This window comes from Moschus berezovskii, chromosome 25 (assembly GCF_049115385.1).
Source record: "Moschus berezovskii isolate FMDL1 chromosome 25, NW_MosBer_1.0, whole genome shotgun sequence".
Classification (NCBI taxonomy): Eukaryota; Metazoa; Chordata; class Mammalia; order Artiodactyla; family Moschidae; genus Moschus; species Moschus berezovskii.
In genome coordinates, this window is record NC_142484.1 from 50679347 (window position 1) to 50706901 (window position 27555).

The 27555-nt window shown below is 40.8% G+C and overlaps 1 protein-coding gene and 1 long non-coding RNA gene across 10 annotated transcripts in view; one reads left to right on the forward strand and one right to left on the reverse strand.

Annotated features, from left to right (window-relative positions):
• The window catches only part of LOC129557796 (ferroxidase HEPHL1-like), a 109377-nt gene that overhangs the window by 17843 nt on the left and 63979 nt on the right, over nt 1-27555 (reverse strand). For all 8 annotated transcript variants that reach the window (XM_088832068.1, XM_088832066.1, XM_088832067.1 and 5 more), the window contains 6 exons: nt 15140-15352; nt 10746-11000; nt 7717-7885; nt 4721-4860; nt 4448-4579; nt 2474-2685 (listed from right to left, as the gene is read on the reverse strand). In XM_088832068.1, the coding sequence (XP_088688194.1) occupies nt 2474-2685; nt 4448-4579; nt 4721-4860; nt 7717-7885; nt 10746-11000; nt 15140-15352 (1121 nt within the window). The remainder of the gene's footprint in view (nt 1-2473; nt 2686-4447; nt 4580-4720; nt 4861-7716; nt 7886-10745; nt 11001-15139; nt 15353-27555) is intronic.
• Nucleotides 104-10042, forward strand: LOC129557799 (uncharacterized). 2 transcript variants are annotated; one of them, XR_016036330.1, is made up of 3 exons: nt 104-178; nt 587-697; nt 9223-10042. It is a non-coding gene; the product is annotated as an uncharacterized LOC129557799 (long non-coding RNA). The 2 variants fall into 2 exon arrangements; XR_008686298.2 differs by lacking the exon at nt 9223-10042 and adding an exon at nt 3567-3669.

The window sequence follows — 27555 nt, forward strand, 5'->3', positions numbered from 1 at the left end:
ACACCTGAACCAAAGCAAGCCCAAGATCCTTGCAGCAATCTGAACTTGCTGTGTTCAGCAGGCCTCTGACCTTGATGCGTGTTCTCCCTTAACACTGATGGTATGCCACCCGAATCCAACTTCAAGGGGCAGCTTAGCTGTCCCAGCTCTGTGATGCTTTCTTAACTCCTCATTGAAGGTAAGGTATTCTTTGCTTTACGTTCTTACTATACCTTATGGACACTTACTGCTTTTATCACATGGTGTTTTAGAAGGCAATAGTTTTAGATCATGGGCTATGGAAAGAAACAATGTAGGCTTAAGATTTTTCAAGATAAAATATTAAAACTGGAGGGGGAATAAGGGATCAAATATATTTGGAAAGATATTGGGTTCTAGTGCCATTCTGCTTACATGTTATGACAACCGAGAGAAATGACTTGTCTTCTCCAAGTCCTATTTCCCTCATTTGCAAAATGAGGATATGAGTTGTCCCTACTTCATATTTTCTGGAGGGCTAAATTTGATACTATATTTGACGCATCCTCTAGCAAATACTAAGTGCCTGGTGTTAACTGTTATTAACCGTGGCCGTGTTTGTCCACAGGATGAGAAGGAACCACTGAGAGGGACTCGGTCGGAGAGCCTCATCATCCGAGTCATCTGTACGGCAACTGGGTCTGTGAAAGGGGAAATTAGCCCAGGAGGAGGCTAGAAGGTAGGTATAGGACCCTGTGTAGTGATTAACTTTGTGTCAACTAGTTCGGGTGCCCAGATATTTGGTCAAACATATTTCTAGATATTTCCATGAGGGTGTGCTTGGATGAGATTAACATTTGATTCAGCAACTAAGTGAAGAAGATTGCCCTCCCTAGTGTGGGGGAGCCTCATCCAGTCATTTGAAGGCCTTAAGAGAACAACAAAAAATCTGACCCTCTCACAAGTAAAAGGGGATTCTTCTTGCCTTTGAACTGGAACATCATCTTTTGCTTGCCTTTGAATTCAAACTCAAACACAGCCTCTTCCTTTCAAGACCCTGCTGCCCTTTTGGGTCTCCTGAGTCTCTTTCTGTGACTCGCCCTGCATATCTTGAAACTTGTCATCCTCCATAGTCATGTGGGCCTGCTCCTTATCATAGTTTTCTTTCTATCTATATATACATCCTAATGGTTCTTCTTTTCTACAGAACTAGGATTAATGCCAAATATAAAATATACCATTTAAACAAATAGCCTGCTATTTCTGATTGGTAAAGTAATTCAAAATGATTAAGTTGCTGACTTTCCCTCTTTCTATCAGTGTGTTTAATATCATGTAGATATAGCTTGACGGAGTGGCAATGGCAAGCCACTCCAGTACTATTGCCTAGAAAATCCCATGGATGGAGGAGCCTGGTAGGCTGCAGTCCGTGGGGTCGCAGAGTCGGACACGACTGATCGACTTCACTTTCACACACTGGAGAAGGAAATGGCAACCCACTCCAGTGTTCTTGCCTGGAGAATTCCAGGGACGGGGGAGCCTGGTGGGCTTCCGTCTATGGGGTCACACAGAGTCGGACACGACTGAAGTGACTTAGCAGCAGCAGCAGCAGATATAGCTTGAAATGCTATGCTTTGCCACCGCAATCAGTGTGGCTTAATCTAAAGCCTCTAAATTGGGACTTGCAAGAAAATATCTACTTGTTTTCTTGTTTCTTTGGTCATAGTGATTAACTCCTACATTATAGTGGTGAGCTACAGTGATTCTCAAACTTGGTTGCACACTGGAATCACCTGGAGATTCTGACTTAATTGGTCTGAAACACCTGAATAAAGGATGTCTAAAAGGGCTCCAGGTTTTTTTTTTAAAAGGTGGGGCGGCAGGTAAGTCTAATGTGTAGACAAATTTGAGAAAATTGCATGCGCGCTAAGTTGCGTCAGTCTTGTCCGACTCTGTGCAACCATATGGACTGCAGCCTGCCAGGCTTCTCTGTCTATGGGATTTTGCAGGCAAGAATAGTGGTGTGGGTTACCATGCCCTCCTCCGGGGGATCTTCCTGACTCGGGGATCTAACCTGCAACTCTTATGTCTACCTGCATTAGCAGGCAGATTCTTTATCACTAGCACCACCTGGGAAGCCCTTGAGAAAATCTGCCCCCTGACCCCCAAAATATCCCAATTTACATTCTATATAGGTCTCCGGAGATTGTAGAATCAAAGCAATGCCCAGCGAAAGAGTCACCAAATTCCAGCCAAACAAGCAGAGATCCTGGCTTTCTGCATAGGCATCAGTAACTTTCAGGTCTTCAATTTACAGTAAAATTAACTTAAATAAAAATTTGCATCTTAAATTTATGAAAAATAAAATAAAATCCTCATTATGTAGAAGTCGATTTCCAGAGCACTGAGGAAAAAATTCACCTTTTTGTAATGGACGATTACTATTCACTCTCTAGCCACAGTCCTGACCTCCCTCACAGACAACCCTGTGAGCCCGGCGACCTTTAAGGCCTACCTGTGTCGCATCAGCATTGAGAACGCCCCTTTTACAGACTGGCAAAGGCCCTACAAGGCCAGAGCTCGTGTCCTTGATTGGTTCAACCGCTGAGAAGTAAAGATAAGTCAGACAGGGTGGGTCATCAGCTGTTGGGCCGACACTTTCAGGCACCGTCCACCTGTATGTGAAGATCTCACCTGGCTTAACATGTGCCCCTGGCTTCAGAAATCCTGCGGAGACAAGTAAAACAGCTATTCAAAGCAACAACCAGGAATGAGAAACTTGTCAGACTGGGTTTTCCAGCTCAGGGTGCGTCTCTGTCTGATGATGTGCTTTGTGGAAGGACAGTTGTTTCCACTGTATGCTATCAGAGAGGTCAGTGCCACCATCTGCTGTTTTACGAGATAGATGCTTATATCAAAGGACTATCTTCTTCACAGTTTATACTTAATATCTTCATAGATACTACTTCTTACTCAAATCTCAAGTTTAGCAAATATTAAAAGAGTGATAATTGTCTTTAAATTATCTTAAAGACTGATAATTACCCATTTATATATCAATGTAAATCCATAAAATATCATTTAATACCTTCTATGATGTGGAATTTACTATATTTGGCCCTTTAGAGGATACCCCAAGAAGTTGAACAAGAGACCTACCTTTACAGAGTTTTAAATCTAGAAGGTTGAACTAGGAAATAACCCAAATAACTCCAAGTTAGAGGAGGTAAGCAAAGGCACAAGGTAACAAAGCTGGTAAATGGCAGATCTGGGATTAAACCCAGGGCTGATTCCAAAGACTTTTTACTTGACCTTCACATTGTATTGTCAAATGAACACATTGAATCTCTTCAACTAGACTGAGGTCAGAGACTTCCTGCATTTTGTCCAGGGCTTGCAAACAGGTACGCAGTAAGTTTTCTGAGATGTACAACAGGTTTCAGCTGTCATTACGGTTCTTTCTGCAAAAGTCATCGTGAGCATTTTGACCAAGGAAGAGAATGCGGGCACAGGAGACGTTGCTGCAGCAGGCAGGGGGTACAGGGTGGGGAAGACTAGGGAATTGGGGAATACTGCCTCTATCCTTTCCTTCTCTGTTCCCTCCCCAGCACCGCAAAGCCTGCTCTGGACTGGGACCAGCCTCATACTTGGGAATAAAGAAGTATCTCAGGAGTCATGGTGTCTGCTATAGCGATGAGAAAGGCTTCCCACAGCGCCAGGATTTCCCAAGAACATTATTATGAATGGAAGTACAGTTCCTGCAGCCACTGGGTAGAAGCTGCTCTTCTTACATGTAGACAGCCTGTGCTACATACTCTGTGACTGGGGGATACATATGTGATGTTAAGCCCACAAAAGTTTTAAATAAATATCTGCCCATAGAGACAAAGCAAAGCCCATGTGTAAGAGTTTCATTTCAACAAAATGTCGGAAATCAGATTTTCCCCTTAGCCTTACCCAGAGAATCCCATGCAACTGCAGCAGAAAACTCTCCATCTTAGAGGAGTGAGACAGTGAAAGTAACCCACTTTGAGATTTATTATGTGACTGAGAGTAAAGGAATGGCATTAACATTTCCTAAGTATCTACTGTGCGCCAGACCCTGTCCTGAACTCTGTCTGAAGTGATAGTCGCTCAGTTGTGTCCGACTCTTTGCGGCCCCATGGACTGTATGTAGCGCCCCCCAGGCTCCTCTATCTATGGAATTCTCCACGAAAGAATACTGGAATGGATAGCCATTCTCTTCCCCAGGGGATTTTCCTGATCCTGGGATTGAACCCAGGTCTCCTGCATGGCAGGCAGATTCTTTACTGTCTGAGCCACCAAGGAAGCCCATCTATCCCTTCCCAAAGCCCTGTGAGGTGAGCATCATTCTCTGTACTTGAGAGAGGAGAACAGTAAGGTTCAGAAAGTTGAAAAAGCTGCTCAAGCTCACAGGGCTGGCAAGTAAAGGGCCCAGGATCCTCCCAAGGCACACACTAGGACTTACCATCTACGTTTGGGGCTGCATCAGAAGCTTTGTCATAGATCACACCATGGGGCAAAATACTGTAGACCTTGTCAGCTTTGTTGGCAAATGTCACTAATAGAGTGTCACCCACCTCTGCCTTGATGACGGGACCTGAGAAATGTTGAAAGAGGAGGGAGAAGAGATGAAAAGAGACAGAGAAGTGAATGGGAGCAGAAGAGTCACTCCCTATTAGATTACACGTCCCACTGAAACATCTCCCTCGTTCCAAATGTGACAGATATTTCACTGTACCCAGAATTCCAAGGTGGGCTTCTGCCTCAGAGAATCTCTTTCTTCGAGTAAAAGTTGCATCAACATACTCTGTGTACCGAGCCTTCCAGTATTTCCCTCCTATTCTGTTGTCGCCTTGTGTGAAGTAGAGCTCAGAGTCACTGTGGAAAGAGAAGGGAGTTGACTGGGAATACACCTCTGCACATCCATAATTAAATGCCTTAATTATGGAGCTTTATTGTATTGTCTTAGCCCATTCATCCACCCATCTCCCCAGAAAAGATAGCACAGTCTTCAGCCAAGTTCCCAGAAATAGTCAACCAGCCTTAAAAGTCTTCAGAAGCTCTTTGGTGCTCAAGCTCATTTCTCTCTTAGCCATTGTACTTTCTTCCCCAGAGGTCCAGCAACCGAAGGAGGCACAGGTAAACTCCTTACTTACCAATATTGGAGTCCCAGATGGCGTCCTACAAAGTAACAAAGCGCTAACTGTTTTCTTTGCAGAAGGAGCATCCCTCTCTCTCTTGCTGATGTCACTATGAATAGTCTCTGCAAATAGTAAGCTCTGATATCTGGCATGATTAAGGAATGGAGTATCTAGTGAACCGAGTAGGTTAATCAGTGGAGTTACCATATAAACTATATACACGAAATACCAAATTTCAAACTTGTGAATTACAATAACATAACTTCCAACGAGTACTATCCCTCCTCTGCTTCTGTCACTGGTACCACCGCTCTTGCAGACATGCCGGCTGTGTCTTCTTCTTCTGCCTCTTCCTCTTATCTTGTTCATCCTGACTGTGTAACCTTCCTGTTCTTCACCTTTATTTCATCTTTTCCTTTCCTTTCTTCCCACAACCACACTGCATGCGTGTGCTCCTCGCCTTGTGTTTAGACCATAGTATCAACCTCCTAGCTATCTGTGCAGCATCCTCTATCTCACATTGGCTCCCTTGAGTTTTTTTCTCAGCATACGCACTGATACTCCAAAACCTTTAAAATAGTCATTTTCATTGTCATCTTATCTGCTCCAAATTCTCCAGTTGCTCCCATTGCCAATCAAGTAAAGCTCAGACAGACTGGAGGACCTCTGCAGAGGACATCCGGTTTGCTCCGGCCCTCTCTCCACTGCTCTGTGGAAGTGCTCATGCCCCACGCAAACCCCTCACCTGTCATTCACTCTGCTCTCGTCACTCTGCTTTATGGCAGATGCTTTGCAGTAACCCCTGCATCTAAAATTTCCCTCTCTTTCAAATTCACTTGCATAAATTCTATCATTCAAAAGACTCTACCTTAGTTTCCCTTCTTTTGTGACGTATTTCTGGCTGTCTTCACTCTCTCTACATGCCCAGAGAACTCACTGTCTGGACAGCTCATCTTAATCTTATTTGTAACTTGCAAAGTCACTTCTCTTCTCCTGTATATTCAGCTTCTTTCTGTACCTGAGATCGGGGACATTATCTTAGACCTTCCTACATCTCTCATGTCACTTAGTACATAGTGTTTTCACATATTACACTAAATATCCATTGAATATAGCTTGATATTTCATATTTTATAAGGTGCTTTCTAATTTTGGAAGGCTTCTAAGACATAATTCTCAATGTTAATTTTCACTATTCTGTTTATGGGAAAATGCTAGTCAATAGGGAATGTTGATATCAAAGAGTTTTTCATAGGTGGTCACACAAATTCTTTAGGCAAGGTTAAATGTTATCACTTTGGTGGAAGAATGAATGAAATTTATAATGAAGGAAGTAAAAAGAATCATATTGATCAAAAAGACAATTTTTTAAACATTCCCTCAAACATGAAAAGGATTATAGGGTAAGAGCAATACTTGTTGATATCATACTGTATTTTTTGTAATGCTTTCCCAGACATATTTGCATATGATCCTACAATAAACGTCACATGGGTCTTCATCCACTTAATAAATTGTTAGATTCAATTTGAAAAATATTACATGCTATGGAAGCCCAGAGAAAATTATTCAGGTGTCAGTGAGACTTTACTTAAGAAGTTACAGTAGAGTTAGATTTTGAAGGGGCAAAGTGGCATTGTACTGGACAGGGAGGAATATGAAGTCTGGGCAGAAGGGGCTTCACTTATATCAGGCTGTCCTTGAACCAAAAAAGGTAACCTTCCTTGGCTGTTTCATCTCCCTGAAATAGAGTCCTGACTTATTCCCCCTTCAAAATTGTCTGCTTAATACGTGGAAGACCTTAGTCTGTTCTCTGTCAGCTCAGTAACTCTCATGGCACTTTATGCTGCAGCTTGCACATCGTAGATGCTTCTGAAGTGTTTGATGGATGAATACATGAATCCAGTGCTTTGATTTTGCCCGCAAATCTTAAAGCAATAGTTCAGTTCGGTTCAGTCGCTCAGTTGTATCCAACTCTTTGTGACCCCATGGACAGCAGCACATCAGGCTTCCCTGTCCATCACCAACTCCCGGAGCTTACTCAAACTCATGTTCATCGAGTCAGTGATACCATCCAACCATCTTATCCTCTGTTGTCCCCTTCTCCTCCCACCTTCAATCTTTCCCAGCATCAGGGTCTTTTCTAGTGAGTCACTTCTTCACGTCAGGTGGACAAAGTATTGGAGTTTCAGCTTCAGCATCAGTCCTTCCAGTGAATATTTAGGATAGACTGGTTAGATCTCCTTGCTGTACAAGGGACTCTTGAGAGTCTTCTCCAACACCACAGTTCAAAAGCATCAGTTCTTCAGTGGTCAGCTTTCTTTGTAGTCCAACTCTCACATCCATACATGACTATTGGAAAAACCATAGCTCTGAGATACTCTGCAGTTATCTGCAGTATATACAATTGTATCTACAATTCTCAGCAGCATATACATTATGGGACTCAGAGCTCCTTAAATGATGCTATTATGCCATTTATGCAGTATGTACTCGTGAGAACAGTGCCTGGAACACAAATGAGATCACAGCAAAAAGCTTAACAGATGCCTCTCTTATGAGAGGCTCAGAAACATCAGCAAAGAGAGCTTACCTGCCAGAGGCCTTTAGGGGAAGACCACTGAATTTGTCATAGCCTTGAGGACCATAATCCCAAAGAATTTTTTCAGCCGCTATAAAGTAGTGTCTCTGTTGACCCTTCATCTTGGGGTGAGAAATACCACTTTTGCAGTTACCAACATTGTATTGCCCCAGCATGCCAGCTATAAAACAGAGGAAAACCAAGAGCCAATGTACAAATGCTCCAAAAGCAGTCATAGAGGAAGAATAGACTGATTCACTTGACTTCATGGACATTTCAAACTTTTGTACAGAAAGTAGAACCATAAACAAAGTTAAAAGTAAAAGTAAACAGTGGGTAGAGGAGTGTTTTAACACATATGACAAAAGATTAATACGTAAATATCTTTGATAAATAAGAAAGAAAAAAGTAAATATTTCAACAGAAAATGAGCAAAACATTGATAGGGTATTCACAAAAGAAATACTACTGGCCCAAGAACAAACAAACAAAAAAGTTCAACGTTAATAGTAATCAAGTGATACTGTTGTTCAGTTATCAAACTGTAAAGTTTGGAAAGACTATGTATTTATATATAAAGGTCTAGAAAATAGGGAAGATATTCATCAAAATGTCACACCATTATCTCTAGAGGTGATTGCTAATTTTAAAATTGAATTATATATATCTTCCAATTCTAAACATTTTCTCCGAGGGTATGGACAATTTAGTAAATGCTGTATTTCAGTACTGTATTCCAGCTTACGTGTACAACTACTGGCCAAATTTAAGAATCTAACTAATTTCAAATGGCTGCTAATGCCTTGATACATGTCAATGTATGGCAAAACCAATACAATAATGTAAAGGAATTAGCCTCCAGTTAAAATAAAAGAATGTTTTAAAAAAAGAAAAAAAAACTAATTTCTTTTCAAATTTAAGGATCTTCTGTGGAGAACATCTACAATCTACCCTTTTCGGGAATCTCAAGTATACAACACAGTATTGTTGATAGTAGTCACCATTAGATCTCAAGGACCCATTTGTCTTGCATAACTGAAACTTTGTATTCTTTGAGATCTCAAGTGCTCTCACCATCACCAACATCACAAAGTTTAACTATGTGAGGTGGTTGATATATTAATTAGCTTGTGTGTAGTTTAAAGAGTTTACACCTTATATCAAAATATCAAGGAATTCATATGCAATTCCTCTTTGTCAATTATACCTCAATAAAGTCTGGAGTCGGGGTGGAGAATGGTAGCTGTCATGTTCACCTTTGTCTTCTCAGGAGAGTGTCTGATACGTATTAACTGAGCAACTCAACATTTGCCGATTGAATTTAACTGGAATAACCTAGTGGACAAGTTTGAAGTTTGCTTTAAGTTTGAGGGGGATAAAAACGTGTTATGAAAGCAGCCCTGAAGTGCTGCATAGCTGTCCTTGTAGTGACTGTGTGTAGTTATGATCCAAATTGAATCATACATTATTTACTCCATGTTTATCCAACTGATAACATTTTTCTTTTTCTCTTCCTAGGCCAAACCTGTAATATGTCATATCTGTAATGTTGCCAATATTTCTTAACTGGCATCCAGTAGCCAGAATCTCTTCACTGAATCTTCTCTGCACGAAGACATATTTAGCTTCCTAAATCTTCCTAAATCACTGTGTCTAATGAACTAAAAGGGCTCACTATTACCTTCCAGGGGCTTCCCAGGTCAAGAACCCACCTGCCAATGCAGGAGAAGTAATATACGTGAGTTCAGTCCCTGGGTTGGGAAGATCCCCTGGAGGAGGGCGTGGCAACCCACTCCAGTATTCTTGCCTGGAGAATCCCACAGAGGCACCTGATGGACTGCAGTCTGTAGGGTCGCCAAGAGTCGACAGAACTGAAGGGACTCAGCATGCATGCATGCATTACCTTCCAGACGTTCCTTAGCCTTGCCATTCAAAACTGCTCCCCTGAGGCCCAAACTGCCTCTCTAAAACTTCTGCTTCGTCACTCCTCTGACATGAGCCTAAGGTCCAGCTAAGTAGACTTATTCCATGTGGTCCCAAGGAACCTGGACTGAATCATTCAACAGGTATTTAAGTCAACAAATGCTTATCATTCACCTTTCAAAGGATTTTGCACCTGTCATTGGATTGCTTCTCAATATTAAGAAGAACTCTCACAGAGCAGCCCAGAGATGAAATGGGCTGCTACAATTACTAGGCTAGGGCTATACACACGACTCCATATAAAATAGATCATCAACAAGGACCAACTGTAGAGCACAAGTAACTATATTCAGTATTCTGTAATATGGGAAACTTACATGGGAAAAGAATCTGAAAAAGAACAGATGTTTGACTATGTATAACTCATTTTTCTGTACACCTGAAACTAACACATCATACATAAATCAACTATACTCCAATATAAAATTTAAAAAAAATTTTTTTAAGAGATGTCCAAAAGGGAATTCAAGAATTGGATAGGGGAGTAGCCCAGATTATCTAGAAATCCCTTTCTGGTTGGTCCAGATTATCTAGAAATTCCCATTTCTGATTGTAAATTTTATTCTATTTAGAACTGCCCATGTGTTTTTCCCAGTTCATGCTGCTTCCCCTACTCGGAAAGCCTTTTTCTTATTCCTCATCTATCAAATTCCTACCCATATTTATAGGCTCAGATTAGGGACCCCCTCCTTAGGTAGTCTCTCTGACTGTTCCAGTTAAGTGACAAAGCTCAAAGAGCATTTATCATTCTGCCTCACATTTTATTCTTTTGTAAATGTGTAACTATATTTAACTACTAGATTCCAGGTTCCAGGAAGGTCTTATCAATTTTTTCAATCACCTCTTACCTGGTTCATAAGGAGGTAATTAATTAATAAATATATGTCAATAAGATGCCAAATAGGCATTATACATTTTCCTATGTTGAATATTTAATTGGAATAAATATAACACAGACAAGAATCCATCCAATAGCATGCACTGAATGAACACCATTGACTGTGTGGTTTAACTGTACCAACTGTAAGCATTTCCACACTGGCCTCCATCCTTTTTACCTTGGAGGTGATCACTGACTTGGCAGGTTATCATCCACTTTCCAGGATACTCAACTATCATTTCTATTGTCAGGAAGGTGGCTGGGAACAGGTTGACGACATCAGTCCGATGCCCTCTGCTGATGAAGGTGTTACCATAAAAATAGATGGAATGGATGTCTATCTCATTCCCCATCCCAAATAGGTGCCAGGACACTGATTCACCAACGCACATATCAGGTTCAGGGAAGTTCCCAAAGAGGTATCCATTGAGCGCTGAAAAACAGAAACACCGGTGAAAGACACTCCCCTGCAGAGCCCAGCAGAACCAGAAACAAAGGTAATACATACTCTAGCACAGCTGAAAAACTAGCAAAAATCACTGGGTTGTAATATTTTTGTGCAGAAAAAAATGTGGCTTCTTTGATAAAATGCAATCCCCAAAGGAATGAAAAGCATTAGTCTTTTCAAGAGAAAAACACTCAATAAAAGTGATCAGCAGTAGGCACACAGCCTTGAGCTGCTCTGGGAACACAGTGAGATCAGGAGTAAACCAAAGCGCTGTTTATAATTCCAGGACAGCTTGGCTACCTCCTACTTTCATCTCTATTTGTATATGTACCTTCCCCACCAGATCTGTTCTGTGTAACTAGAAACCCTGTCTTACCTCACGTTGGGAAAGCTGACATACGGTAGCTACTTAAGTGACAAAAGCATGCAGCAAGAAGGAAAAGAAATGATTAGAAGGGAGGAATGAGGCAGTTCAGTTCAGTCACTCAGTTGTGCCCGATTCTTTGTGAACCCACGGACTGCAGCTCGCCAGGCTTCCCTGTCCAACACCAACTCCCGGAGCTTGCTCAAACTCATGTCCGTCCAGTCGGTGATGCCATTAACCATCTCATCCTCTGTCGTCCCCTTCTCCTCCCGCCCTCAATCTTTCCCAGCATCAGGGGCTTTTCTTCACATCACGTGGCCAGAGTATTGGAGTTTCAGCTTCAGCGTCAGACCTTCCAATAAATATTCACGACTGATTTCCTTTAGGATGGATTGGTTGGATCTCCTTGCTGTCCAAGGGACTCTCAAGAGTCTTCTCCAACACCAACCACAGTTCAAAAGCATCAATTCTTTGGTGGTCAGCTTTCTTTATGGTCTAACTCTCACATCCATACATGACTAGTGGAAAAACTATAGCTTTGACTAATGGAACTTTGTTGGCAAAGTAATGTCTCTGCTTTTTAATATGCTATCTAGGCTGGTCATAACTTTCCTTCCAAGGAAATATATATTCCTGCACGGGCTTATTTCATGGCTGTCTATTCTGTTCATTGATCTCTGTGTCTGTTTTCATGCCAGTATGGTCCTGCTTGAATTAGTATGAAGTGAAGTTGCTCAGTCGTGTCCGACTCTTTGCGACCCCATGGACTGTAGCCTCCCAGGCTCCTCAGTCCATGGAATTTTCCAGGCAAGAGTACTGGAGTGGGTTGCCATCTCCTTCTCCAGGGGATCTTCCCAACCCAGGGATCGAACCCGGGTCTCCCGCACTGCAGGCAGATGCTTTACCGTCTGAGCCACCAGGGAAGCCTGAATTCGTATAGTTTTGTAATAAAATCAAGGAACACGATGCCGCTAGCTTTGTTCTTTTTCAAGATTGCTTTAGCTATTCAGGTTCTTTTGTGATTCCATACAAATTTGAGATTGTTTTTTCTATTTCTGTAAAAATGGTATACCATTGAGATTGAAATAGGGATTGCACTGTGTCTATAGATTGCCTTGAATATTTTAACAATATTAATTCATCTAATCCCATGGGTACAAAATATCTTTCCATTCATTTTTGTCTTCTTAAATTTTTTTATTAATATCATAATTTTCAATATATGGGGTTTTCACCTCTTTGGTTAAATTTATTCCTAGATATTTTATTCCTTTTGATGAAATTGTAAATGAGATGGCTTTCTTGACTCTTCTTTCAGATAATTCATTATTAATGTACAGAAATGCAACAGCTTTTTGTGTGTTGATTGTATATCCCTCAAATTTACTGGAGTCTTTAGCTTTTCTATATGCAATATCATGTCATCTGCAAATAGAAACAGTTACTTCTTTGTTTCAGATTTGGATGATTTTTATTTCTTTTCCTTGCCTAATTGCTCTGGCTAGGACTTCCAATACCATGTTGAATAAAAGTGGCAACAGTGTGCATCCTTCTCTTGTTCCTGATCTTAGAGGATTAGCTTTCAGCTTTTGCCGCTGAGTATAACCTTAACTGTGGGCTTGTCATATATGGTCTTTATTATGTTGAGGTGTGTTCCATTTATACTCCATTAAGGGTTTTTATCCTAAATGGATGTTGAATTTTGTCAGATGCTTTTTCTATGTCTATTGTGATAATCATATATTTTTATGCTTAATTTTATTATTGTGGCACACAACTTCAATGGATTTGTGGAAGCTGAACCATCCTTTCATACTTGGAATATATCCCACTTAATCATGGTTGTGAAACTTTTAATGTATTGCTGAATCTGGCTTGCTGATATTTTGTCGAGGATTTTTACATCTGTGTTCACCAGGAATATTAGCCTGTATTTTTTCTTTTTTTGTGTGGCATCCTTGTCTGGTTTTGGTATCAACACAATGCTGGCTTCATAAAACATGTTTGGAAAAGTTTCTCCCTCTTCTGTTTTCTGGAAGATTTTAAGAATTGGTATTAATTCTTCTTTGAATGTTTGATGGAATTAACCAAAGAAGTCATCTGTTCCTGGACTTTTCTTAGTTGGAAGTTTTTTGATTACCGATTACTACTTGCTATTAATCAGTCTGTTCAGAGTCTATTCCATCATGATTTAGTCTTGGTAGTCTGTATGTTTCCAGGAACTTATGCATTTCCAATAGGTTATCCAACATGTTGGTATATATTTGTTCATAGTAATCTCTTATGATCCTTTGTGTTTCTCATTTTTCCTTTCTGATTTTATTTGAGTTCTTTCTCTTTCTTTTCAGTTCAGTTCACTTCAGTCGCTCAGTCGTGTCTGACTCTTTGCGACCCCCTGAATCACATCACACCAGGCCTCCCTGTCCATCACCAACTCCCAGAGTTCACTCAAACTCATGTCCATTAAGTCGGTGATGCCATCCAGCCATCTCATTCTCCGTCGTCCCCTTCTCCTCCTGCCCGCAATCCCTCCCAGCATCAGTCTTTCCCAGTGAGTCAACTCATCGCATGAGGTGGCCAAAGTATTGGAGTTTCAGCCTTAGCATCAGTCCTTCCAATGAACACCCAGGATTGATCTCCTTCAGAATGGACTGGTTGGATCTCCTTGCAGTCCAAGGGACTCTCAAGAGTCTTCTGCAGCAGCACAGTTCAAAAGCATCAATTCTTCGGCACTCAGCTTTCTTCATAGTCCAACTCTCACATTCATACATGACCATGGGAAAAACCATAGCCTTGACTAGACGGACCTTTGTTGGCAAAGTAACATCTCTGCTTTTTAATATGCTATCTAGGTTGGTCATAACTTTTCTTCCAAGGAATAAGCGTCTTTTAATTTCATGGCTGCAATCAGCATCCGCAGTGATTCTGGAGCCCCAAAAAGTAAAGTCTGACACTGTTTCCACTGTTACCCTATCTATTTCCCATGAAGGGATGGGACCAGATGCCATGATCTTTGTTTTCTGAATGTTGAGCTTCAAGCCAACTTTTGCACTCTCCTCTTTCACTTTTATCAAGAGGCTTTTGAGTTCCTCTTCGCTTTGTGCCATAAGGGTGGTGTCATCTGCATATCTGAGAAATATAGATATTTCTCCCAGCAATCTTGATTCCAGCTTGTGCTTCATCCAGCCCAGCATTCCTCATGATGTACTGTGCATATAGGTTAAATAAGCAGGGTGACAATATACAACCTTGATGTACTCCTTTTCCTATTTGGAACCAGTCTGTTGTTCCATGTCCAGTTCTAACTGTTGTTTCCTGACCTGCATACAGGTTTCTCAAGAGGCAGGTCAGGTGGTCTGGGATTCCCATCTCTTTCAGAATTTTCCACAGTGTATTGTGATCCACACAGTCAAAGGCTTTGGAATAGTCAATAAAAGAGAAATAGATGTTTTTATGGAACTCTTGCTTTTTCCATGATCCAGCGGATGTTGGCAATTTGATCTCTGGTTCCTCTGCCTTTTCTAAAACCTGCTTGAACATCTGGAAGTTCACAGTTCACGTACTGCTGAAGCCTGGCTTGGAGAATTTTCAGCTTGACTTTACTCGCGTATGAAATGAGTGCAATTGTGCAGTAGTTTGAGCATTCTTTGGCATTGCCTTTCTTTGGGGGTGGGCAAGACAAGACCTGAAGACTATATACACTCTTCAGCACACTTGGGAAGAGGTTTCTAGGCACAGAGGGGGAGAAGACACATCTTACCTTCTTTGCACACCAGCAGTGGGCCGATTAGCCCAGAACAGATGTCCTTAGGGGCATCAATATGTGAATGGTACACCCAAGTCAGGCAGTTTGCATCTGCTGGGGCAGGAGCATACTCTTCTCTCACTGGCCAGACGTAGGTATAGTTTTTGCCAGGAGGAACCATGTCATCATCCTCGTTCTTTCCAGATGTTCCATCTGGATACAGGGCTCCTTTCAAGAAAAATGAAACAGTTAAAAGACAGAGATCACACATTATAGTGGAAAGAGCTAGAGCTTTGAAATCAAACATATATCAGGTAAAATTTATTTGCTATGGGATTGGAGACTTGTTACTTAAATTTTCACTGCCTTGGGTTTCTACCAATAAAGCTGGAATGTTTACATCTACCCCACAGAGATGTAAGAACTATGTGAGGCACTGTATATTGTCCTGCACAGAGTCAGATACTTCATAAACTTTTAAGAACAGATTAAGAAAAGGTATACAAGAATACACAGAAGAACTATACCAAAAAGATCTTAACGACTTAGATAACCACAATGGTGTGGTCACCTAGAGCCAGACATCTTGGAATATGAAGTCAAGTGGGCCTCAGGAAGCATTACTGCAAACAAAGCTAGTGGAGGTTATGGAATTTTAACTGAGCTATTTAAAATCCTAAAAGATGATGCTGTTAATTAAAGTGCTACACTCAATATGCCAGCAAATTTGAAAACTCAGCAGTGGCCACAAGACTGGCAAAGACTGGTTTTCATTCTAATCCCAAAGAAGAGCAATGCCAAAGAATATTCTAAGTAACAGACAACTGTGCTCATTTCACATGCTAGTAAGATGATGCTCAAAATCCTTCAAGCTAGGCTTCAGCAGTATGTGAACTGAGAGCTTCCAGATGTACAAGCTGGGCTTAGAAAAGGCAGAGAAACCAGAGGTCAAATTGCCAACATAAATTAAATCATAGAGAAAGCAAGGGAATTCCAAAAAAAACATCTACTTCTGTTTCATGGACTATATGAAACCCTTTGACTTGACTGTGGGGATCACAACAAGCTGCAGAAAATTCTTAAAGAGATGCAAATATCAAGCTTCTGCACAGCAAAGGAAACTATAAGCAAGGTGAAAAGACAGTCTTCAGAATGGGAGAAAACAACTGACAAAGAATTAATCTCCAAAATATACAACCAGCTCCTGCAGCTCAATTCCAGAAAAATAAACGATCCAATCTAAAAATGGACCGAAGAACTAAACAGACATTTCTCCAAAGAAGACATAAAGATGGCTAACAAACACATGAAAAAATGCTCAACATCCCTCATAATCAGAGAAATGCAAATCAAAACCACAATGAGATACCATTCCACACCACTCAGAATGGCTGCTATCCAAAAGTCTACATGCAACAAATGCTGGAGAGGGTGTGGAGAAAAGGGAACCCTCTTACACTGTTGGTGGGAATGCAAACTAGTACAGCCACTATGGAGAACAGTGTGGAGATTCCTTAAAAAACTGGAAACAGAACTGCCATATGATCCAGCAATCGCACTCCTGGGCATACACGCCGAGGAAACCAAAATTGAAAGAGACACATGTACTCCAATGTTCATTGCAGCACTGTTTACAATAGCCAGGACATGGAAGCAACCTAGATGTCCACCTGCAGACGAATGGATAAGAAAGCTTTGGTACATATACACAATGGAGTATCACTCAGCCATTAAAAAGAATACATTTGAATCAGTTCTAATGAGGTGGATGAAACTGGAGCCTATTATACAGAGTGAATTAAGCCAAAAAGAAAAACACCAATACAGTATACTAATGCATATATATGGAATTTAGAAAGATGGTAACCTTGAGAGTATATTAAAAAGCAGAGACATTACTTTGCCAAACAAGGTCCATCTAGTCAAGGCAATGGTTTTTCCCCTGGTCATGTATGGATGTGAGAGTTGGACTGTGAGGAAGGCTGATCGCCGAAGAATCGATGCTTTTGAACTGTGGTGTTGGAGAAGACTCTTGAGAGTCCCTTATACTGCAAGGAGATCCAACCAGTCCATTCTAAAGGAGATCAATCCTGGATGTTCATTGGAGGGACTGATGCTAAAGCTGAAACTGCAATACTTTGGCCACCTCATGCGACGAGTTGACTCACTGCAAAAGACTCTGATGCTGGGAAAGGTTGGGGGCGGGAGGAGAAGGGGACGACAGAGAATGAGATGGCTGGATGGCATCACCGACTCTGTGGACATGAGTTTGAGTGTACTCCGGGAGTTGGTGATGGGCAGGGAGGCCTGGCGTGCTGTGATTCATGGGGTCGCAGAGAGTCGGACACGACTGAGCGACTGAACAACAACAACCACCTTAACCCTGAGTACGAGACAGCAAATGAGACACAGGTGTATAGAACAGTCTTTGGGACTCTGTGGGAGAGGGTGAGGGTGGGATGATTCAGGAGAATGGCATTGAAACATGTATATTATCATATGTGAAACGAATCACCAATCCAGGTTCGACGCATGATACAGGATGCTCCGGGCTGGTGCACGGGGATGACCCAGAGGGAGGACATGGGGAGGAGGGAGGTGGGAGGGGGGTTCAAGAAAGGGAACACATGTACACCCGGGGCGGATTCATGTCAATGTATGGCAAAACCAACCAATATAATATTGTAAAGTAATTAGCCTCCAATAAAAAAAATAAAAAAGGGATGCGAATATCAAACCACCTTACCTGTCTCCTGAGAAACCTGTGTGCGGGTCAAGAAGGAACAGGTAGAATATAGATATATAAAAATTCCACGTTTGTAAAATACCTTTAGTCCCATAGATTTGCTTTTCTTTTATAAATTTATTTTGTTAATGTCTTATGACAGCATACTAAATGTTTCCCAATATGAGTTCAGTGAGCTAGTTTGCAGAAATATGACTTTATCACAGGAGTATATTTATCTCAGGTCAAAGGGGAGCTCCTGAAGCAGCCCATACAATTTGACTTTTCTTCAGGAAGTACAACTTTTTTATTCATGAATGGTTATGAATTATAGTGTCTCAAAAGATAAAACTTTACAAACCAAATTCATCAGAATTAATACTTTAATTTAAAATAAGCATTTTAAGGCATTCTTTTTTTTTCTTTTATTTCTTTCAATTGGAGGCTAATTACTTTACATTATTTTATTGGTCTTGCCATAACATTGACATGAATCTGCCCCCGGTGCAGTGATCTAAAATGCAAGAGAATCAATTAAACTGTTAAAACTTTATTTTTTTCCTAAAGTCAAAAATAACTAAATCCAATTAATTCTCCACTACGTGTGTATTTTTCACGTTTTTCAATTTAGAAGTTTCCTAGTTCCTGGCTGATTTCCCTGTCACACGATAGGCTCTTCAATCCACTTCTGTTTGGCTGTTGTTTGCTCAGGGAAAACCACCTTATTAATACTAACCTAAAGAGAAGATGTCAATAAGTCAGTCTGCCTGATAATGCATGTATCCTAAAAATATAAGCCATGAATTTAAAGAATAAATACAATCAAAGAAATTTCGTTTCCGCAAATGCCTATCCACAAAATGTTAATCACTGGTACAAAGGGGTATTAAATTATAGTATCCTCTTAAAACAAAACAAAACACAACAAAACCCTACCTTTCAAGGTCAGTTCAAACATAATCTGCAACAGATCCTTTCCACACATGATCCTTTCTCTTTTGAATCCTCTCAGCACTATATGCCTATTTATGGCATTCACCAAGTTCTTCCTGAAGTTTCAGTCATTCGGATAAAAACATATTTAATAAATACTAAGTCTGAGACACTGCAACTGGGAGCTACACAAAAAAGGACAGCTGGGATTTTTAAAAATAAAGTTTCCGTACTAATTTAACTATTTTAAAAACACAATGTGTTTCTTGCAAAAAAATCAGAAAACACAAACATTAAATGAAAAACACAGAACACAGAAATAAATCGTGTTAATTCAAGAACAATCACTGCTGGTCTTGACAAAAATCTTTCCAGATCACTTACTCTACATGAACATGAATACACTTCTTTTCTTCAACAAAAACAGGATGATACCACATACATTGTTTTATTATCTATTCCTATTTTTTTCCTGTTAATTAATATATCAAATTTGGCTTCCCTGGTGGCTTAGTAGCAAACTATCCACCTGCTAAGCAGGAGACGCTGGTTCAATCCCAGGGTCGGGGAGATTCCCTAGAGGAGGAAATGGCAAACCCACTCCAGTATTCTTGCCTGGGAAATCCCATGGACAGAGAAGCCTGGAGGGGTACATCAAGTACAACCATTAGAATTTGACAGGCAAAAAAAAAGAATTTGACAGGCAAAGATGGAGATGAGATTATTTAGGCACAAAGAGAATGAGAGGTCTAGAGATAAGAAAGCTGGTTTGTTTTATTCCTTTACTTTGCTATCCTACTTACAAGGGTAAATACATAATGTTGAAAGCTTCAGGTCGCTTTGACCTTTCCCCGCTCCAAAAAAAAAGGGCAAAGGCAAACACTGGTGTTCACAGGACAGTGGTATCTTTGCTACTCCTGTCAGGACTACCATTACCAACCCCAACAAACCCACAACTATTGACAGTTCCCGGAGATCATGTGCTGAGGGACACCTCTACAACACAACCACAAATGACTACCACCTCTTCCGGAATCCACAGTTGATGAAGTGCGTTAACTCACTCAGACATTTACTTAGCAGTTACTACGTGTGAGGTACTATGTTAGCTGCGGGCCCTCCAAAGATGAATAAGGACCTCAACAGCAAGTTCAGCTTTCAAAAGTAAATGTCCTTCAGCAGGACCTGAACTAAAAAATGAGGACAACTTCGTACCCAATACAGCGGCTATCACTCCAAAACAAAAACCCAGAAAATAACTAGTGTTGGTGAGGATGGAGAGATACTGGAACCCTTGTGCATCGCTAGCAGAAATGTAAGATGGAGCAGCTGCTATACAAAACAGTTCAGCGGTTCCTCAAAAAACTAAACAGGATTATCATGCTATCCTGAAATTTCACTTCTGGGAATACCCCAGAAAAACTTAAAGCAAAGACTGGAACAAATATTTATACATCCATACTCATAGCAGCTATAGTCATAATAGCCAAAAGGTGGAAAGAAGTCAAGAGTCTGATGAATGAATGATTAAACTAAACGTTGGGCATAAATATACAATGAAATATTATTCAGCCTTAAAAAGGAAGGAAATTCTGACACTTGTTACAACATGGATGAATCGGGAAGACATTGTGCTAAGTGAAAGAAGCCAATCACAAAAGGACAAATATTCTATGATTTCACTTAAATGAGGTACTGGAGTCGTCAAATTCAGAGAGAAAGAAAAAAAGGAGAACGGTGGTTGCCAAAGGTTGAGGGGAAGGGAGAACAGGGAATTATTGTTTAACAGGTATAGTGTTTCAGTTTCAGAAGCTGAAAACGTGCTGAAGAAGGACAGTGATAAGGACATACCAAGGTGACTGTACTGAATGCCACTGAACTGCACACTTAAAAATGATTGGAATGGGGGAATTCCTTGGTGGTCTCATGGTTAGGACTCCGAACTTTCAGTGCCGGGAACTGGGTTCAATCCCTGGTTGAGGAATTAAGATCCTACAAGCTGCATGGTATGCCAAAAAACAAACAAGAAAAGGTTCAAATGGTAAATTTTATGTTATATCTATTTTGCGTGCATGCATGCTAAGTCACTTCGGTCATCTTCAACTCTTTGCAACACTAAGTATTGTAGCCTGTCGCACTCCTCTGTCCATTGGATTCTCCAGGCAAGAATACTTGATTGGAAGCCATGTCCTCTTCCAGGGGATATCCCCGACCCTAGGATCGAACCCACACCTCTTGCATTGGCAGGCGGTCTCTTTACCACTAGTGCAACAGGTATATTTGGCCACAATTAAAAAAAAAAAACAAAACTCTGAGGAACATTATCTATAAGTGCTACTATGAAATAGCCAGGACATATTGTTAAGTAATAAAACAAGGTAGAGAAAACAAACAGTAAGACACTATATCAAAAGAGCGTGGAAGAATATATAGCTATACACAGATATTATACAGACATTTTCTATTACTACTGTAATTTTTAATGGAAAGATAAACAAAAAGCTTTTAAAAAAAACAACTACCGCCAAAGGAAGGAAAGAAGGTTACGATTCCGCTGGTAAAGAATCCACCTGCAGACTCCGGTTCAGTTCCTGGGTCGGGAAGATCCCTTGGAGAAAGGATAGGCTATCCATTCCAGTATTCGTGGGCTTCCCTGGTGGCTCAGACGGTAAAAAAATTGCCTGAAATTCGGGAGACCTGAGTTCGATCCCTGGGATGGGAAAATCCCCTGAAGGAGGGCATGACTACCCATTCCAGTATTCTTGCCTGGAGAATCCCCGTGGACAGAGGAGCCAAACAGGCTACAGTCCATTGGGTCTCAAAGAGTCAGACACGATGAGTGACTAAGCACAAACACAGTCCAGAAACTAGACTCCTCTGAACGTACCTTGTCGTATATATCAAGTTTTTACACATGATTATAAAATAAATCTAAACCAAAAAAATTTTAAGTTGTTCCTCAAAATCAAAATGAAAAACAAACCTAAACTGTACTGAGTTAAACCAAACAGAGGAGTACTTAACTCTAAAACACAGTAATCTGACTGCACATCCTTGGTGAAATACATCCTAAGGACATAAGAAATACAAAGAAACCTTACAGGGCTTTCAGTAACGATACTGATATGATTCTGAAATTAAGTAACGTCTGTATAGCATGAGAAGAAACAAAAATTCTAAAAATATTAAATAAAAACAAGTTATCAGTATAAACTCATGCTGAACTATCTTTTTTTAAAAAAGTATTTCCTAGGTCCGGAGAAGGCAATGGCAAGCCACTCCAGTACTCTTGCCTAGAAAATCCCATGGACAGAGGAGCCTGGTAGGCTGCAGTCCGTGGGGTCGCTAAGGGTCGGACACGACTGAGCGACTTCGCTTTCGCTTTTCGCTTTCACACATTGGAGAAGGAAATGGCAACCCACTCCAGTGTTCTTGCCTGGAGAATCCCAGGGACGGGGGAGCCTGGTGGGCTTCTGTCTATGGGGTCACAGAGAGTCGGAAACGACTGAAGTGACGCAGCAGCAGCAGCAGCAGCAGCTCCATCTTTAAAGAGACCTATAAATTACTAACCTAGTATCAATAAACATAGCACCCAGATAGCAGTCTGTAAAAATCCGTGAAAATTCTCTCCAACTAAAAGGAACCAGCACTCCCTAAAGAAAGTGATAATTCAAGTTCTGAGGCAGAATTTTATGAAATAAGGTTGGATCATACCAGACAGCAAGGAAGCTATCAGAAACCACTAGGGTAGTATCAAAAACACTTAGGAGCTATCTTGAAGAGTTGCTCACTACCAAAAATAGAACAGACTCAGCCACAACAAAATAACACGTGCAATGGACTGGAACACATAAAATATGGGAAAAATCCCTGAGTTCATAATGATACTTGAAAGGAGAACAATGATATTTGAAAGGACAAAGATCTCATTAGTCACTTTTGAAAGATTCTTGGGAATCAATTTATTATTCTAAAACCTGACAAAGGAGAACAGTTGCATATTTACTGTCTTTTTCAGATAAACTGAACATAAGAGTAACTCAACAGTCCAAAATCAACGTGAGAAAGTTTTTGTTTAAAGTATTCTAGCTGAGAAATGAAGAATGATTGAATATCACCATTTTACAAACCCCTAATAAAATTATAGGGTAAAAAGCAGATATTACAGTGCCTTGGAAGGATTCTTTCAAAACAAAGACAGACAGAGGAACATGGTCAAAAACACCAGAGGGATGCAAACAGCAAAATAAAGTCAGAGAAAATCTGTAGGGCAAGTGTGTTACAAGCAAAAAGGAAGAAGGGAAACAGAAGGAGAAACTATAAATTAAGAGACACATCAGTTCAGTTCAATCGCTCAGTCATTCCGACTCTGTGCGACCCCATGAACCGCAGCGCGCCAGGCCTCCCTGTCCATCACCAACTCCAGGAGTCCACCCAAATCCATGTCCATCGAGTCGAGGATGTCATCCAACCATTTCATCCTCTCTCGCCCCCTTCGCCTCCTGCCCTCAATCTTTCCAGCATCAGGGTCTTTTCCAATGAATCAGCTCTTCGCATCAGGTGGCCAAAGTATTGGGAGTTTCAGCTTCAACATCAGTCCTTCCAATGAACACCGAGGACTGATCTCCTTTAGGATAGACTGGTTGGATCTCCTTGCAGTCCAAGGGACTCTCAAGAGTCTTCTCCAACACCACAGGTCAAAAGCATCAATTCTTCTGCGCTCAGCTTTCTTCACGGTCCAACTCTCACATCCATACATGACCACTGGAAAAGCCACAGCCTTGACTAGATGGACCTTTGTTGGCAAAGTAATGTCTCTGCTTTTTAATATGCTGTCTAGGTTGGTCATAACTTTCCTTCCAAGGAGTAGATGTCCTTTAATTTCATGGCTGCAATCACCATCTGCAGTGATTTCGCAGCCCAGAAAAATAAAGTCAGCCACTTTTCCCACTGTTTCTCTACCTTTTTCCCATGAAGCGATGGGACCGGATGCCATGATCTTAGTTTTCTGAATGCTGAGCTTCAAGCCAACTTTTTCACTCTCGTCTTTCACTTTCATCAAGAGGCTCTTTAGTTCTTGTGCTTCTCCAGCCCGGCATTTCTCACGATGTACTCTGCACAGAAGTTAAATAAGCAGGGTGACAATATACAACCTTGACGTACTCCTTTCCCTATTTGGAACCAGTCTGTTGTTCCATGTCCAGTTCTAACTGTTGCTTCCTGACCTGCATATAGGTTTCTCAAGAGGCAGGTCAGGTGGTCTGGAATTCCCATCTCTTTCAGAATTTTCCACAGTTTATTGTGATCCACACAGTCAAAGGCTTTGGCATAGTCAATGAAGCAGAAATAGATGTTTTCCTGAAACTCTCTTGCTTTCTCCACGATCCAGCGGATGTCGGCAATTTGTTCTCTGCTGCCTCTGCCTTTTCTAAAACCCACTTGAACATCTCGAAGTTCATGGTTCACATATTGCTGAAGCCTGGCTTGGAGAATTTTGAGCATGACTTTACTAGCGTGTGAGATGAGTGCAATTGTGCAGTAGTTTGAGCATTCTTTGGCATTGCCTTTCTTTGGGATTGGAATGAAGACTGACCTTTTCCAGTCCTGTGGCCACTGCTGAGTTTTCCAAATTTGCTAGTATATTGAGTGCAGCTTTACAAATGTTTTAATCATTAAATGATTCAGCAGATGGTATCTCTGAAAGGTGTAAAATATAAAGAAATAAAAGATATGGATTCAAGTCTCTTCCCAACTGTGTGAATCACTTCTCTGAGCTCAAAATTTTCCTTTCTAAAAATTGCACCTCCCTATCAAAAATGGTACATAAGTGAATTATAAAATAATGTACTCTATAAAAGGTAAAGCAACATCAAATTTTAGGTAGTTTTATTACTGAATTACAGCAGATACGAAGACTGACTTCTATCAAAAAATACTGAACTGGCAAACAGGAGATTCTAAAAGTAGTATCAGGACATTTTCCCAAGAATGCGTCATCCTTTTAGATAGTACAAAAATTTAGTACACAGATAGAGAAAACGTTTGACCAACAAATGATTCATTACAGAGAGTCGGGATGCAGAGAAGAGTCAACCCTAGAAAGTTACAGCGTGGGACATGAATGATTTCCAGTTAAGAGTTTCTACCAAGTTTCACAGTCTGATTTGACACTGCATTTGCTGGGGGCTTCCCTGGCGGCTCAGACGGTAAAGAATCCCCCTGCAATGCTGGAGACATGCGTTTGATCCCTGGGTTGGGGAGATTCCCTGCAGGAGGAAATGGCAACCCACACCAGTATTCTTGCCTGGAGAATTCCATGGACACAGAAGCCCGGCAGGCTACAGTCCATGGGGTCACAGAGAGTTGGATGCAACTTTCACTTTCACTTTCTTTCTAGGGACAAAAATATGCATCTCTTTGGGGGCTGGAAGGGTAGGTGGAGTGGAAGGCAGGACTGGTAGGAAAAAAGCATATTCTAAAACTATCATACTTCCATTTGGTTTTGTAATGATGTTAAGTCTGCTTTTACTTTATTCGCGTTTCACAGATGGCAAATATTTCTGTTTGAAGTACCCAACCTCGGTTGGGAAAACATGAGAAGGTCAGGTTCAGAAATTCTCAGAGACCCAGGTTAACAAGACAACTCAAATAGATATTAGGGCCCGTGACACCTTAGACCTTGAAAACTTGAACTGGCTTGGCTAAAGCAGGGAAGAAACTGTCCTTTGTGCACTACCAATGACAGGGACCTCTGCATCCCAAGCTTTAATTACGGGGCAAAAAAAACTATTTGGAGAAAGTAAAGCCATGGCTGAATCTTCCCATTTTTCCCTCAAGCATATGGTCTTGAGTAGAAGAAGGGAAAAGGAAAGTCTACAACCTTAGGAATTAGGAACACCAAAGTTACAAGCGACCTCTGCCCCAAAAGTCTAATCTCTCTAACGCTGAAATCTCTAAATCAGAAATATTTGTTAAAGCTTATTGGCCTGCCGTATTTTTTCCTCCTTCAAGCTGGGCCCAGAAATGTGATGTCTGGCTATGGAAATGTGATGTTAAACACAGTCATGTATCAGTTCAGTTCAGTTCAGTCGCTCAGTCGTGTCCGACTCTTCGGCACCCCATGAATCACAGCACGGCAGGCCTCCCTGTCCATCACCAACTCCCGGAGTTCACTCAAACTCATGGCCATCGAGTTGGTGATGCCATCCAGCCATCTCATTCTCTGTCGTCCCCTTCTCCTCCCACCCCCAATCCCTCCCAGCATCAGAGTCTTTTCCAGTGCGTCAACTCGTCACATGAGGTGGCCAAAGTATTGGAGTTTCAGTTTTAGCATCAGTCCTTCCAATGAACACCCATGTATATTTAAGCTTAATTATAATGCAGTCCGGTAACAATTATGCCTATCATTAACGGGTCAAATAAGCCCTGAAAGCTTTATTTGGCTACAGTATCAAAACATCCATAGAAGTTCCATGTTTGTAGTTTGCTGCTTATGCAGCATGTTCATCTGCTTCCAACTTAAAAAAAATTACCCAATACGTATATAACAAACTTTCAAAAATTTCATTTAGACTATTTTTCAAGCAGTATGGGTTCCAAATTTACGGTTCAAAGAAATTACCACACAAAACATAAGGAAGAAACAAAGTAATATTGAGATTTTAAACTAGATGAGAAACCCCCTATGCTTCTCTATACTCTGTTTTACTTGTTTTCCTCTCAGTGATTCCTTTTGCCTCATTTACAAACAATGCTTCTCACAGACTTACAAAAGTGCTTTCCTTTATGGACTTTAACATTCAAATTTCCATATATCAAAACATTTTTGTAAAATTACTGTTAGGCTGGGGTAGGATAAAACCTTAATACATTAAGACGGTAGTTTATGATTATTAAGATAAATAAGAAAAAACAGTAGAATGCCATGAGATAAGAAAAAAAATAGGAATTTATATTTCTTTCTTCCAAATCAGAGATTCCCTAATTTTCATGTGCAGCAGATTCATAGAAAACCCATAGGTCTAAGAAATCCGAACCTCTGGAAAATGAAGGATACACATGCAACTCTAACGATTATCTCGGTACTGTTACAAGTGATCTGTAAGTCGTATTTTGAGAAATGCTACCCTAAAATAGAATAATTTAACACAGTACAGGATATTTGCACATACTTATGTGCTCAGCAAAAGTAATATATAAAATGAATTTCTTAAAAAGCAGATAAAGAACGCTACTTGAATAGAAAAAGGGAAAAAGGACATACATTTACAAAAGAAATACAAATGGCCAACAAACATATGAAGATATTCAACTCTACTAATACAAACATACAAACTTGATATATGTCTAATGTCAACAAACTAACACGCTCAGAGTAAGTTTTCGGTATGAAATCTCATAGTTTTACTCACACGTACGAAACTTAAGTTGGAGAGAGAGATTCTTTGCCTGTGAAGTGGGCAACAGTGGACTTACAGGGATTTTAAAAGCGCCTCTCTCTGCCCAATGAGGACGCTCTCCCAGCATTGTGCTATACAAAGAAAGAACGTGCACTTGACTGTTTATCTTCCCCGCAAGGCTCCCTGCCTCAAATCTCTCAATCACGGCTGGGGCTCTCTCCACAAAAATCCACCTCAATGTTCAAAGCACAAAACAAAGCTCAGAGCAATACAGTACCTAAGATGAAGAAGGGATGAAAGAACCTACAAGCCTTTCTTCTTCTATTAACAGGGCACTCGTAGATTCGGGAGAGACGCAGAGGCAGGGAATATTA